The sequence below is a fragment of the Halyomorpha halys genome, unplaced genomic scaffold (assembly GCF_000696795.3).
Source record: "Halyomorpha halys isolate HHAL.00 unplaced genomic scaffold, Hhal_1.1 Scaffold168.1, whole genome shotgun sequence".
Classification (NCBI taxonomy): Eukaryota; Metazoa; Arthropoda; class Insecta; order Hemiptera; family Pentatomidae; genus Halyomorpha; species Halyomorpha halys.
Window position 1 is genome coordinate 1,465,230 of NW_027111025.1, and position 14,565 is coordinate 1,479,794.

General features: G+C 30.0%; 2 protein-coding genes across 4 annotated transcripts in view; both read left to right on the forward strand.

Annotated features, from left to right (window-relative positions):
- Nucleotides 1-3,224: 3,224 nt before the first annotated feature.
- LOC106678918 (alpha-ketoglutarate-dependent taurine dioxygenase) lies at nt 3,225-9,702 on the forward strand. 3 transcript variants are annotated; one of them, XM_014417778.2, is made up of 6 exons: nt 3,225-3,423; nt 5,840-6,034; nt 6,666-6,907; nt 6,987-7,142; nt 7,862-8,054; nt 9,448-9,702. In XM_014417778.2, the coding sequence occupies exons 1-5, from the start codon at nt 3,294-3,296 to the stop codon at nt 8,006-8,008; spliced, it is 870 nt and encodes a 289-aa protein (XP_014273264.1). In that variant the 5' UTR covers nt 3,225-3,293; the 3' UTR covers nt 8,009-8,054; nt 9,448-9,702. The 3 variants fall into 3 exon arrangements, with proteins under 3 accessions (XP_014273264.1, XP_014273263.1, XP_014273262.1); XM_014417777.2 differs by having other exon boundaries at nt 7,862-8,048; nt 9,448-9,583; XM_014417776.2 differs by lacking the exon at nt 9,448-9,702 and having other exon boundaries at nt 7,862-8,155.
- A 4,753-nt stretch (nt 9,703-14,455) lies between these two features.
- The window catches only part of LOC106678911 (serine protease 28), an 11,175-nt gene continuing 11,065 nt past the window's right edge, over nt 14,456-14,565 (forward strand). The window contains exon 1 of the mRNA XM_014417760.2: nt 14,456-14,526. Coding sequence (XP_014273246.1) covers nt 14,475-14,526 — 52 coding nt within the window. The 5' untranslated portion in view covers nt 14,456-14,474. The remainder of the gene's footprint in view (nt 14,527-14,565) is intronic.

Below are 14,565 nucleotides of genomic sequence, written 5' to 3' on the forward strand. Positions count from 1 at the left end.
TATCTAATATAGTCTTGATGACCTTAACATGCTAAGTCTATTTAGTAATGTTTTCTGCTCCCCACATAAAAAGTTGTTCTGAAATTTGAATTTGCAGAGGTGTCTTTTCAGACTGGTATGAGCTAGCAGCTTTTTGCTTAATCATCTTACTTGTATAATTGGAAAACTGTATTCTCTGATATAGACAACTATTGATTCATTAACATTTCTGTAGTAATTAATATGAATGAAGACTTGAATTTATAAGAGTGGAGCTGTAGTTAAATTTTGGAACAACTGCTCATGAACTAATCAGGGAAAATTAAATAAGCCAAATCAACGGTTTTTAGACATTTCATGGAGGTCAGCTGTATAGGGTATAGTATTATACACAGGTAAATTTTACAAATACAAAAACTAGGATATTGGAAATTCTGCAGCCACCCTACTCCATAGGATCTTTAAAAAAGACCAAATAGATAACTTAATAAAAAAATACTATAGAACCTTTCCGAAATTTCAAAAACATCGGTTCATATTTTATGGAAAAATTAAAGTAGATAATAGAACTTAAGATATCTTGATATAAGAATGATTGCACTTATATATTATTAAAATTGCGATAATTTAATTGTTGCATATCAATTACTTCATGTTTTAATGTTTCAATTGATATGTATAGATTATATTTTATTGGTACTGCCCTGGCAATCCAAACAAAACATATAAAAATTCAACCTAAATATTTCAAAATTCTGTAAACAGTTTTGAACTTAAAATGGGTTTTGATTGAGTATTTGCCCGGGATTGTTATACAACTTTGTAAATTCATACTACCTGCATACTTCATCATTATCCATTCTTATCTCTCAAGCAGATTATTTAAAGCAAATCACAACAGCGCTAATTCATCCCTCTTTCCTCAGTCTGTTGAAGTACCACAGGGTAGTATCCCTGGTCCTATACCAGTTTTCCTAACCCATACTAATGCTATCCTCAACAATCATGCCGTTGAAACCTGTATTTTATCAGTGAGTAATGACCACTCAATTATGTCCCAAACCCGTCAATCCCAAATCACCACCCTTGAAGAATGAAGTCAAAACTGGAAGATTAAAATAAATTCAATCAAATCATATTTACGCTTTGTTGTAAACCCATGAATTCCTGCCCTACAGTATCCTTTAATAACACCCCACTAATTCCTGACAAACATATCCGTTACCTAGGACTGCATCTGAATAAACGACTAACTTAGAAACCTCATACAAGATTGAAAAGACAGGAAAATGCTCATCGATTCTGACTATTACAACACTAACTAGATAAGTGATCTAAGCTTCCAACTGATTATAAAAGACTCATTTATATGTTCATAATAAGGCCTAAATGGGCTATGTGTTATCCCTCATTTGTATGTGAGTTAAGTTACTCTAAAGATATTTTTATTTATTGCAATTTACAACTGTACGTTATAATACATTTAGTAAATTTGACCTCAGTTAAAATGGAGTGACACAGGTGTGTAAAGAAACTACCCATTGGTAGCACTCTAATGATGTTTTACATTAGAGGTCATTATAGGTCTCGTGGCCACCTTCTTTTCAGGCGCCTCGGAAGATTGTCAAGAGTGGAAGAGGAAGCAAGGTTAAAACTAATGGGTTTGGATGGTTAGGGAACTCTGTAGATATTAACAGATTTTATTGGAAATCACAGAGAAAAAATAAGTCAATCAACTGAAAAATATTAAAAATGAGTAATTTATTGCATTCATGTCTCAAACCTCAGGCAGATTGTTAAGAAATTACTAACTCTCAGCTCAAATTCTTTACCAGTTATAGAAAAGACCTGTGAGTTATAAATGTTTTACAGCATGCAGAAGACTCGTGAAATGATCATAGCACTAATATTTTGGCCTACTTTTGTCATTTTTGAACTTATCCCCAGTGATCATTGATATAAAGTAATAAAAATAAGTTACTCAAAGCATTAAGAAGATTTTTTCATCACAAATGTAAAGTAGCAATTACTACATATAAAATAATACCAACATATGCAACATTTACAATAAATGGAGCAACTGGTTTTATATTCATATTATTAATAAAATAATTTAAGGCTGTAAACCAGTATCAAATTATTAATGATTCTGAATCTTTTCATAACTAACCATTAACTTCATAATCATTTTTATAAGTAACAATAAATAATTAAAACTTATTTTAAACTATTAAACTTGTCATAGTTTATATGTATTAGAATTTTTATAAAGCCAAAAAAGAAAAATTTTTTTTAATGGAAGCCTCAAATAATAAAACTTTTAAAATTCAAGATGGAGAAAGTCACAAAAGAATTGGATTAAAACCCAATTAGTTTTTAAAACAATAATAAGGATTTAAATAACTTTATATCTCCAATGGCATTATTGAAGAGAAACGTCCAAGAAAATTTTAATAAAATCTGTTCAACTGATTTTTGATTTATTAGTTTTTCAACAGATTGAATAGGCCAACTGACTAGTGAATTTTTTTTTTACTCATTTTGTCATAAAATATATAATTTTAATTACTGAAATGAGTACTAATAAACTTATTAGATTTACTTTTCTTAGTTTATTAATCACTTATAGGAATATCAGACAAGGTTTTAAAAAATAAATTAAAGCAATAATAATTACCATTCTAGATGAACATGGATCATAGAGCAAACTGAACATTCTACCAACTGAACATATATTAATCTCAAAATATGAATTTAGTTCAAAAACTTTTGTGATTAAATATTATTTTTCGATAAAAATATATATTTTTGAGAAAAGTGAATGAAAATTATTTAATTTATTTGTTGTAATGGTTAATTGTAATTGGAAACATAAATTATTAACATCTTAGACATAATTATGGTATTTCATGTAGTTAAATATTATTTCAAGACATTTTTTGTAATTTAACAAAATTAAATGCATTGGTAATACCTTTAATATTTAATTTGTTTACTAAAATTATTTTTGATTATTTTTTTTTTTTTAAGTCTTCCATATACGGTCATTGGAATAAAATTTATTATGAAATTAGAAGAATAGGTGTACCAGGAATAAATAATTGATGACATATACCTTAAATGAATATTTAATTTTAATTTAAATCCTAAAAATACAATATTTGTACTCAGAAGTCAGTAAAAAAATGGTTCAATACTTGTCAAAATTGAGCAGTATTGAACTGTCACCGGTTTATCAAATTTAAAGATAGCCTGCAAGTTACCTCCTTGATTACATCACAGCTCTTGTTTTAGTAAACATTACAATTAAATTTATGTGTTATAAATCCCATTTATTACGTCAATACATGAGTCAATTAAACAAGGAATTTTATCAGCTTAAACCAGTTCAACTGGGATGCGAAGTTCGTGGGGTTGATTTGAAAACAGAAAACCGTCCTGAAGGTAGTGTTGATCCTATTTTTAGTGTCAGCAACTGTCAAAGCTTTAAGTTGTTTTTTTATGATACTCTCTATCCCATTGACCGTTTTAAATTAAAAGTAATGGAATGATATGATCTTAACTAGATATTAGTTGAGAAGTTCTAGAGTAAACATTGAAATTTGTCTACCTAAAAGTTTGTAAGCAATCAAGCAATGATAGACTAAATATTGCTATGATATCATACAATACTACAGTAGCAGTAGTCTTCCTATTATGAATGTTAAATAATGAAAAATACCTATGGAAAATATACAAGTCAGATATTACCAGTAATTACAGTTTTTACAACAAAATACCCTAAGCACACTTATCCACTTCTATTCTTGTGGAATATCATGTTTTAAAGCAAATGTTTTCCTGGTTAATAAAAATAATCTATATAAATTGTTCTCACTTTGCCAAACAATATTTTTTAAAGTTGCTGGAGCTAGGCTGTAATAACTGGTTGTTTTGAAATATAATGGCCTAGGAAACTTATAATGGTAATTATATTATAATGCTGAGGAAACTTCTACAGAGCTTTGGCATATTTGGCCCAATATTATTTGATGGCCCTTCATTATTAAAATCAGAATAAAGGAGATTTTTGAAAGCTTCAAAGAATTCGTCCAGTATTAAGAACTCATTATTGCAGGAATCAACCTACATTCCGTGATATGTTAGAAATTTCACCAAAACAGACTCTCCTCATAACTACCTAACGATCAGCTGCCGCACAGCTTATATGAGAGGCTTAAAACGAGGCAGTCCAACTTGTAATGTAATGTCATTGAGAATGAATGAAAATCAATAATTATTCTTGGACACTTGGTCCCCTAAGAATAATAATTTGGGACAATTTTAACAGCTTTTGTTCGGCTACACTAACTTGTTTTGAACATGAGTAAATAAACTATTATAATATTTATATATAGGGAGATGGTCAGGGTTGCGGTCAAAGGAGAAATAAAAATAGTTTACAACTATTTATTTTCCAACGTTTCGCCCCACTTTGCATGACATATTTCTTATTATATTCTAATATCTTAACATATTTTCATTTTGTATCTTTTTAGCCCTGATGAAGCCCTGCAAAGTGGGGCGAAACGTTGGAAAATAAATAGTTGTAAACTATTTTTATTTCTCCTTTGACCGCAACCCTGACCATCTCCCTATATATCAATTTTTACGGTCAACTATACATACATATATAGAATATTATAATATTTATATAAATAAAATATGAACAAAAGACAGATATTTATCAGAGCTCATATTGATGTTTGAATGATGTTAAGGAGAAAGCTTTATGAATGGATATGGATAAAGGATTCCTAAATGAGGTAGCTCGAATAGCAAAGGATTTTTCAAAGGAGTCAGTTCTATGCTAAGGCATATACAAATCAGTAGGTTGGGATTTTGTGTTTAAAAGGCAAATGGATAAACGCAGGGTGAGCAGGTCAATGATATAGAAGAGTTTTTTGGTTATTAGGGATTAAAATATCAATATTCCAAGAAGTTATAGTCTTCGGATACTGGGATAGAGCTGAGATACTTTGCTCGGAATAGTAATGTAAGATATGAGAATGCCTCTTTTTAGTCTCATTTCATTTTCATTGGATAGTCTTTCATACACTAGGCATCCGTAATCGAGATGTGGGAGGATAAGGGATTGTAATAACTTTTTGTCAAGTTGTCCCATTTATCAACAGATCCTGAAACATGCCAAACTAACTAATAGCTTAAATTATTTGTTTAAAATACTGCCAATTCCCATAGAATTGGATCATAATTTGTGCTTTGTATATCTCTGCTTTGCTTTCTTACAAAGAAAAAATAGTGGCACACCTTAAAAAAGTTTTTTTTTTAATATTATATGTATCCCCTAGATTTTACCTTAGACTGGATTTCATTTTTAAAAACTCAAATACCTTTTGAAAATTTTGTAGGACAATCTCATTGAGGAAAGTAACTGCAGTCTGTAGTACTATCTCTGAAATTGAATTTCACAATTCTAAATATAACAAAATAAGTTTTTTTTTGTAAGATGGGCCACTTTTCAAGCAAAGCAGTGATATTTAATTCAAAACCTAAAACTTTAATCTAAATATCTGTCGTCCGAATATGATGTGTAGCTTTTGTCTTAAAGAAAAATAAGCGGTAAAATTTTTTTTAATTGTGTAAAATGTTTATATCATGCACAGCATAATTATATTCAATATTATTTATTTATATAAATGATATTATTCCTGTTGAATATCACTATATGTGACTATTTATTGTATTGACTAACTCTATTTCAATATATCTATATTAATATATTTAATAACATATAAATATACTATTATTATTATTATCACTATTCTATTCTGTATTGTTATTGTTATTCTTGTTTTAGTAATTGAAAAAATTAAAGAAGATGTTACTACGCACCGCATGCTCATATTTAAAGATCAAGGAACTATCAGTGGGGAACGACATGTTGAAATAAGCAAATGGTTTGGAGAACTTGAATCAACCTTCTTTAAACATCCAAAGTCGCCTCACCCTGATGTTTTCAGAGTTTCAAATGACAAAAATGAAGGTTGCACAGGTAATGGTTGAATCACTTCTGATATTTTTGTAAATTCAAATTCAGAAGAAAACTTTTCAGAATTGAAAAAAGAATAATTTATCAAGTTTAAACTTAATATCTTAATTTTACAAGAGTTAATCAATCGGCTCTAAAACCTATCTCTGTGTCCATACCTTCACAGCTTTCACTAGTTTATTTGATTAAGCGTAGCTGTCCTCTAGCTTTGAATACCAAGTAAGTTCCTGGAATATTCTTCTATATTATGAGCCTATTATGATTATGGGTGCCCTCTCAGTCGTATTTTTATGTAGTTTCTTATCTAGGAGCTTTCTTAAAATATGAGCATCCATTTTGGTCGTATGGTCTGCCTGTGAAAGCCTGCCAAGCTTTATTATTTTAACATCTGGTTCCTTAGATACTGAGAGCAGTTCATTGTTTGCTTTCTTCATGTTGTGATCTCTCCATTTATGGAAAACTATTGGTTTTCAAAGATCATTACAAGGCCCATTTTTCTAACAGATGATTCAAGAGTTAGAAAAGCCTGTTCTAGAGCAGTCCTCGATCTTCCTATGATTTATAAATTATTGTATAAACCAAATAAAAAAATTCACCATTATATCATTTTGTAAGATGTTAACATTATTTTAAGGTGTTGGGAGAACCGGGTGGCATATTGACGGATCCTTTCAGCCAGCTCCCTTCGCCTATTCACTGTATCATATGGTCGCTGTTCCCAAGGAGGGGGCCACCTCATTCGCTCCACTTCACGAAGTCATAGATGGACTGGATTCTGAAAAAAAGAAAGAATGGGACCGACTGTGGATGATCAGTGATCGGCGCTCCGGGCCAGTTCATCCATTAATATACAAGCATCCAAAAACAAAAAAAGAGGTATTAGTTACAAACTTCAATTTCCCATATTAACATTACTTTTTTCAAAATTAGTTATCCTATTATTATATTTTTTTAGGTTTTGTGTTTCCATTTGGGTATGACAGAGGCCTTCGTATACGACTATGGGACTTCATCTGAGAGGATGGCCTCCTATGATGAGTTTAAAAGGATTATGAAAGATATTAACCATGAATTTGTTAAAGATGACAAACATATTCAGTACAAGCACAATGCTAGTTTTCATTTTTTTTATTATTATTATTTAGAATAATGAGGTGTTAATAGTTGACCTTAGATTGATATGAGGAGAAGATTGGAGGGGGAGGAGGGGTGCTGTCAGCAAAAAATATACAAATAAAAACTACTACGTGTTCTGCTGTTTCAGGAACTGCACATGGGGCACTGGTGGGTTTATTCTTTCCAAAGCTCTGCAGCTTTACCCGGAACCCTTCGTGTCCTGTTAGGATCTGTGAGATCCAAGATTCTGGGAGGATCCACTTAGCCTTCAATTTAGAAAGTACGGTGGGGAAGAATTTTCTCAAAGTAGCGCCCTTCTAGTTTGCTACTCACCATCCATTCCACTCCTCTATTGATTCCTCCTGCAGTATTTTCTTCCATAAGTTTGGAGTCTCGCTGATCTTCTTTTGGATGTTCATCAACCTGTTCCAGTTGAGAACTTTCAAAAACGATGATTGTTTTTCAAAGATCCCTGACCATCTTCTTCATAATCTGTATTTTCATGTTTCTCTGAGTGATGGTTGTTATCTCTTTTTTATTTTTTCAACCCTGATAAAGGTCTAAAATTCAGTTCAAAATGTTGGCACAAATAAATAAGTTTTTGTTTACCACACTCCTAGCCATCTTCTCCTCATATTAATCTACGGTCAACTTAAATGTATTAATTAAACACTTCGTTAAAAAAACTAAGGTTTTATTATTTATTTGGTACAGTGGGAAGATGGAGATTTCATCATCTCTGATAACCTTGCCGTGGGGCACGAAGCTACTCCTGAGACTCAGCTCCCCAGGTCAGAAGTCGGCTTGAGGGTATTGCACCGGACGACAATAGCTGGTACCACACCACCTTCCAAGAAATAGCATGGCAAGGTTCAATCGTGGTTCTTGAAGAGATGTCTATGTAAATGTGAATAATATGATTAAATTTTGTATATGAAAATATACATACTAATTTTTTGGTGGGGCAGGAACTGGATGCAAAGTTGTATGATAAATTCTTCTTTGTGGGTATATTTTATTAAATGTATTCTGGATTTTTTTCCTAGGAAGTCGTTTGTATTAATTTTTTAATATGATGAGATGAAAAAAAAGTTGACTTTATTTTTTTGTTAGATTCAAAAATATATTGGGAATCCTTATTGTCCTAACAAATTTCCCAATTGGAGGGAAGATCCGTTGCTGTAACTCGCTTGCTTATTGATCAGCTGCCAGAATTATGACTTATTTTTCACTTGTGATTCAGAAGTGAGTGTATGCAGTTTTGTTGTTATGGGGTGTTCCACATCTGTTTACTGATCCATCTTCACCTTTGTTTTATTTATAATAAATTTTTCTTCTAATGGGGGAATCTTATCTTCTGAGTGACAGACATTAGCTCAAATAAAATTAGTTTATGTAATCTATCAAAATAAGCTTGTTTTTTAAAATCATTAGACCATAATTGTCAATTTTTGCTTCCTTTCCTCACTCATGATGCATACAAACTTCCATGGTGTTTTGGATGTCTTGGTACAACACCTAAGTTTGCTCAAGTCTAAAGCTATGGTAGTCCAATTCCTGCCTCTAAAGATTGACTTTAAATTTTTGGAGCATCCAAGTAATAAAGTATTTTTTTTCCTGTATAAATTAAAGTGGAAACTTGTAGGATAGTCTCTATTTTCTGGTATAGGTGGAAAACATGGTATATAATATATACATACTTGGAGTTTTTGAAATTATTAAAAAAATTTAATTTTTATAGCTCTTGTAATTAAACTTCCCGTTTATAATAATTAATGTTTTTTAAGTTTCTATAGTAATTATAGTAAAGGATCAAAATGGCTCAAGTAGGGTTGAAGAGTTCCAAATAATTAGATAGTTAAAAGTAATGTATTTAATAGATTTTGTATTTCTCTATTAATCTTAAAATATATACTCCATATAGCGATCCAGACATTCCAATTTGATTTTTTTCTTTATAATTTTGAATAATTTTTTCTATCTTGCTAAATAGTTTAAGGAGACTCCTTAATGCCAGGGGGTGCCATAGCTGTACTCTCCTCCTAAACAAAAATCATGCTAGGCTACGCTCCTTGAAGGCTAGTTTATCTTGAAATTAATAGGGATTTTGGACATTATTATAATTATTTCTGAAACCATTCATTTAATCACAGATACAATTAAATAATTGTTTCTGATAGTATGATGATAATGGAGAAAGTTTTTTTTTTTAAACATTATTTTTTAGAATATTTAGCTCTTTTTTTTTAAAGTAATTTTTTTTTTACTCTAGAGTAACTTTTTTTTAATCCCCTGCCTAGGGATTAAATAGCCATTGCTGGCATATGGAGTGCACAAGCAACTCTAACTGTCAAATATGGCGTACTGGATGCCACACCTACGAAATGAATAAACCCCCTCCCCTCTGGTATCACTCGCCCTGGAAGCATACCCCACCATTATACTCTTTACTTTAAGATTTCCATCTCCTGCAGCTGTTCAATCTACTAATTTCTTTTTAAATATGGCTGTACTTTGTTAAAATACAAGAAAAATATCAATTTATAGATAATTAAGAAGAACTGTTACATTGATAAAAACTTTAAAAGTTAATTTATAAGTTATAACTTAAAGTTATATAACACTCTATATTTATTTTTGTGAAACTGTTATTTTTATAAATTAAACAATAAATTAATTAGTTGTAAAAAAAAAAAAAAAAATCATTTACTTTCATCGCTGTTGGCAGATGTGTAGTGGCTCTCTATTCCAATAATGGTAGAAAATTGCCAAAGTTGATGAAGCTCAGTAGCGAGTAGATTATGTTATTTTTCATTTTTATGTAATATTTTATATAAAGGGTCTCCGAAAGTGTTACCTTAACTCACTCAACTTTAATTTTCAATAGCCATGGCGAAACTACAAAAAAAATTTTTGAATTAAGACAACCAAATGATACTAGAATGATTCCTCTTTTACAGCTACTAGTGACTAAGATTTATTTAAATACTTTCCCTGTGAAGTACTATATATGCCATGACAGAGGAGGACAAAATAAGCATTTTTTTATGGATGCGAGCAAATTCATATCAGCTTCGGTAGAACTTTTAGTAATTTTTGATAACCTAGGTAAAAATACAATGGAAATTATTATAATTTGATCTATTTTATAGTTTTGTAGAAGTCTAAAACATAGTTTTCTCCTTACTATGGATTTCAGACTTAAGACACCATGATTCTTTACAGATGATATCACCAACTACAGTTAAAATTACTATTTTTTATTATGTATATCAGTTATTGTATTTCTAAATTGGCCATTAAATAAAAAGGTGGGATTGTTATTTTTGTATGATTTAATTGCATTCTAAAATGTTATCAAAAGGGGTATTCATGATGTGTTAAATGTAAAAAGTTTTAATGTGCAAATTATACGAGTATAGGATTGTGAGCAGCCTAATTTAAAGCCATGTTGTAGGTTAAATACAAAGGAGATCCTAGTGGATTTTCTGAGAAACTTTGTAACCTTTTCTTCCAAAACTTTCCAGGATTTCATTATTTTTATCCATTACTATATTAGCGTTTCAAAACTTCTAAAACAAAAGCAACACTAACAAAACACGAACATAAGCTGTTGAAATGACAGTAGACAAAATGGTGTGGAGCTCAACTGGTCTTTTGGCTCGACATCATTCTCCATTTAATAGACCTATTAACAGACTCTACCTTGTTAAATGTTATATAGATTTAACATGCTAAAAGTAGAAAAAAAATTTCTCGAATTAACAAAACTTTTTCTATTTGCACAGTTTAAGATGTTAAAACTAAAGATCCTGAATCCCCTAAAAATGTCTATGCCAGGCATGATTGTTTGTCCTCCTCAGCCCTAGTTTGGAGACTCCTATTCTAAAATCAAACGTGAAAACAACTTGTTAATTGTTAAGTTTCACTTGAACTTATGATTAAATGTTAATTAATAATTAAATATTAATTTATACTGATTATATTAAAATAGCTAAAATAAACATTGTTAGTTCTATACTTTCAAATATTTTATTCAGAAATGTATTATTTATTTTTTTATGATTATTACAGAAATTAAATTATTTCTGGTTTGCTACTGAACTGCGAATCATTATATTTAGTGCTGTAATAATATTAATTGGGACCATTAAGTTTTAGGCCTAATGGGCTCTAAGTAAATTCTCAAAAGTTTCGGTCGGGTTTACTTGAAAATACTTTTAAGTTTCGGTCAGCTTTACTTGAAAATGCTCCTAAGTTTCGGTCAGGTTTACTTGAAAATGCTTTTGCCCGTCACTTTGAGGTTATTTTAAATAGTTACTTTACTATTTTTATAACTTTATTATTTTTGTACTAATTTATTTCTAATCTATGAGATATCTTAAAATTTCTTTTTTTTTATTCATTTTTTTTTTTTGAGAGGAAATTTGTATAATTGGTACTAATTGAAGTTTCTTGGCATTAGCACTTTTAGCACTAACCTTGAATGTATTTATTTAATGGATCATTGAGTTAAGTTACCTTTTAAATAAAAGAGATGTATATTATAATTTCTTTATGATATAAAAAATGTGATTTTTATAATTTTTTTTTAAATAATGGAATAATGCTTTATATTAATGTGGTTTTGGGTGATAATATAAATGTTATTAGAATAAGAATATAATCAATAATACCCATGTTATCTTTTAAATATAATTCTACATGTTTTTATTGAATTTGTAAAATTTTTGTTAATAACACTTATTAACAATCACATATTGAAGTTTGATTTGATAATGTTTATTGATGGTTTTTAACTATTAAGAACTCTTATATGTTGTAGCAATTAGTTTTAGTTAACTTAATATTTTGAAATTCATATACATTGTTTGATTATGAAATAATTTTATTACAGTTATTATATTTTTCCAGAATTTTTTTAAGATATGTTATTAATTTATTTGTTTTAATAATGTTTCCAATAAAATATAAAGGAGATGGTCAGTGCTGGGGTCAAGAAGAAATACAAATAATTCTCAACTATTTATTTATTTATTGCCTACATTTCACTCACGATGTAGGTCTTTAATAGGGCTAAAAATAAAAAAGATAGAAAGTAGTTACAGTCAATGTAAGAGTGAAAGAGTAAAACAAAAAAAGACATGAAGGTGGAAGTATACAAACTATTAAAAACTTAAATAAATTGATAATTTTCGTATACAATACAAAAAGATAGTTTTTGTATTCATCTTTACTCCCTTTATTATTGTATATAAGTTTTTAATAGTTTGTATACTTCCACCTTACATCTTTTTTATGTTACTCTTTCACTCTTGCTTTGACTATACATTCTTTGTATTGCTTTGTTTTTAGCCCTGATGCAAACCTACATTGTGAATAGAAAAGTAAGCATTAAATAGTTGAGAACTATTTTTTATTTTTTCCCTGACCATCTTTTTCATATTCACTTACGGTTGACCATTCATATATAAAATATGTTCAACAAAATAAATGTCTGTTACATGTTCAATGTTCACAAAATGTTTTTTATTATTCCCTTATTCATTTAATTCATTATTTGTCAATGTGGCAATCTGAAAATCTTTTAATCATTTCTTTATGAGATTTATTAAACTATACATAACGCTCCAGTATGACCATCCACCATGTTAAAAACTTACAACCTACTGCAATCATACTATAAATACATAGCTGAACTATAATAATATATTTTACTTTATACATAATCTTTTCACTTTTTTGAGACTGGTTTTAGTTTTTAAATAAAATAATTTGTTACCAAGTTATTTGTATCCACTTATTAATTTCTTTATGGTGATCTGTTCAAAGCTCTGACATAACATCAGATAAGATTTAGCGGCAGTGGGGGTTCAAAAATGAACTTACCAAAACTACCACCCAGTAATAAATTAGGACTGGTTCCGCTTCCCCGGGTGATCATATAATTTTCAGAGCTTAACAGTTTGAATAAAATGATGATGTGTTATATGGTCTTGGGGGGCTTGCTCCCTGACAATGCCAATGAGAACTTGATCCCGGCATTGCCTTACTCTGAGACAGTATTACTGAAGGGACTTGGTCCCTGGCAATGCCTAATGGGGAATTGTTCCCAGGCATTGCCGTAACTATGAGAGTTTATTAAAAATAAATTTTATCTGGATTTAGTTATAAGAAAAAACAACATAATTACTGATAAGATGAAATAATATGTATATTGAGGAAAATGAAATATAGCAGCTGGCAGCTGTAGAATTGGGTAAACCAAAATATAAGTATAATATTGTTAATTTGTTATCATTAATTTTGATTTATGGGTCTTATTGCTGTGATGAGATGTCTTACGTGAGATGAGCGGCAGGAAAAGAAGTTGTATGTATGTCACCTGTCCGTCCTGTTGCAATGGGTCGACCTCTGCCCTGGGTGCCCCCATTGCCACACCCGTCCTGTGCTACATGGGCATCCTTTGCCGAACGCTCGTAACAAAGTGGGTTCATTTCTTGGCTGCATCCTCAGGTTTCAACTTCCACGGATTATCCATTCCAGTGCTGATTGCCCTTGTTCTCCTAGATGGCGCCCTTTCTCACTTGTTATTTAAACATATGCGTCCCTTTTTAACATAGAATATTTTATGTTCAGCCTCTGGCCTGAACAATTATGTATATATTTTTATGAGCAAAAAAAAACACAATTTACTCAGGATTATTAAAAATATTTATGGGGAAATGTTTGATTTATTGTAAATAAACCATGGTATTTGTTTCAAAAGCTGTTTACACTATATTTTCTAAATTTATAACTAGTATGATATTTAATAAAGAAAATAACTTTTTTTAAAACTTATTTATTTATGTTTAATTTTGCTAATACTATTACCATTTTATTTTAATTTATTTCTACATTTGTATTTATTGCTAACTTTGTTTTCTTATTATTTTTTTTTTTTTTTTATTTGAATACTTGAAGTTTAAATATTTATTATTAATGCTTATAAATAAATTGAATATCTGTGATGGATCACTGCTGAATTGAAATATAAGATGAATGAGAGTGTAATAGAGAGGACAAAATAGATATTTAAAAAAAATTATGAAAAAACAAAGAAAAAGATGTAAATTAGTTTTTAAAAAAAAATTAATAATTTCAACTGCCCTTGACAGTGAAAACTGTCCCAGTAATACTAAAATGTTTCCTTATAAAATATAAGTCAAATGCCTTCACACTCGGACCGCTACCATTTGTAGAGGAGCCCACTGACCTGGAAAAGTGAAGTGGGGACTCCTTCAGAAGTACTGGTAGTCAGTCTTGGCACTTCCACTATCGTATCATGTTGTGGTTGGGCTTCCTCGCTATCTTCTTGCAGAATGGTTCTCATGCCAGTAAGTATTGTCTTGCAGAAGATGTATTTATTATTATTA

What these genes read in the sequence shown, in the direction of transcription:
- LOC106678918 (XM_014417778.2), top strand. Translation starts at nt 3,294, where the DNA reads ATGTGTTATAAATCCCATTTATTACGTCAATACATGAGTCAATTAAAC. An exon ending in CAAAAATGAAGGTTGCACAG is followed by an intron (nt 6,035 to 6,665) that starts GTAATGGTTGAA and finishes CATTATTTTAAG; the next exon opens with GTGTTGGGAGAACCGGGTGG. An exon ending in ATATTCAGTACAAGCACAAT is followed by an intron (nt 7,143 to 7,861) that starts GCTAGTTTTCAT and finishes TATTTGGTACAG; the next exon opens with TGGGAAGATGGAGATTTCAT.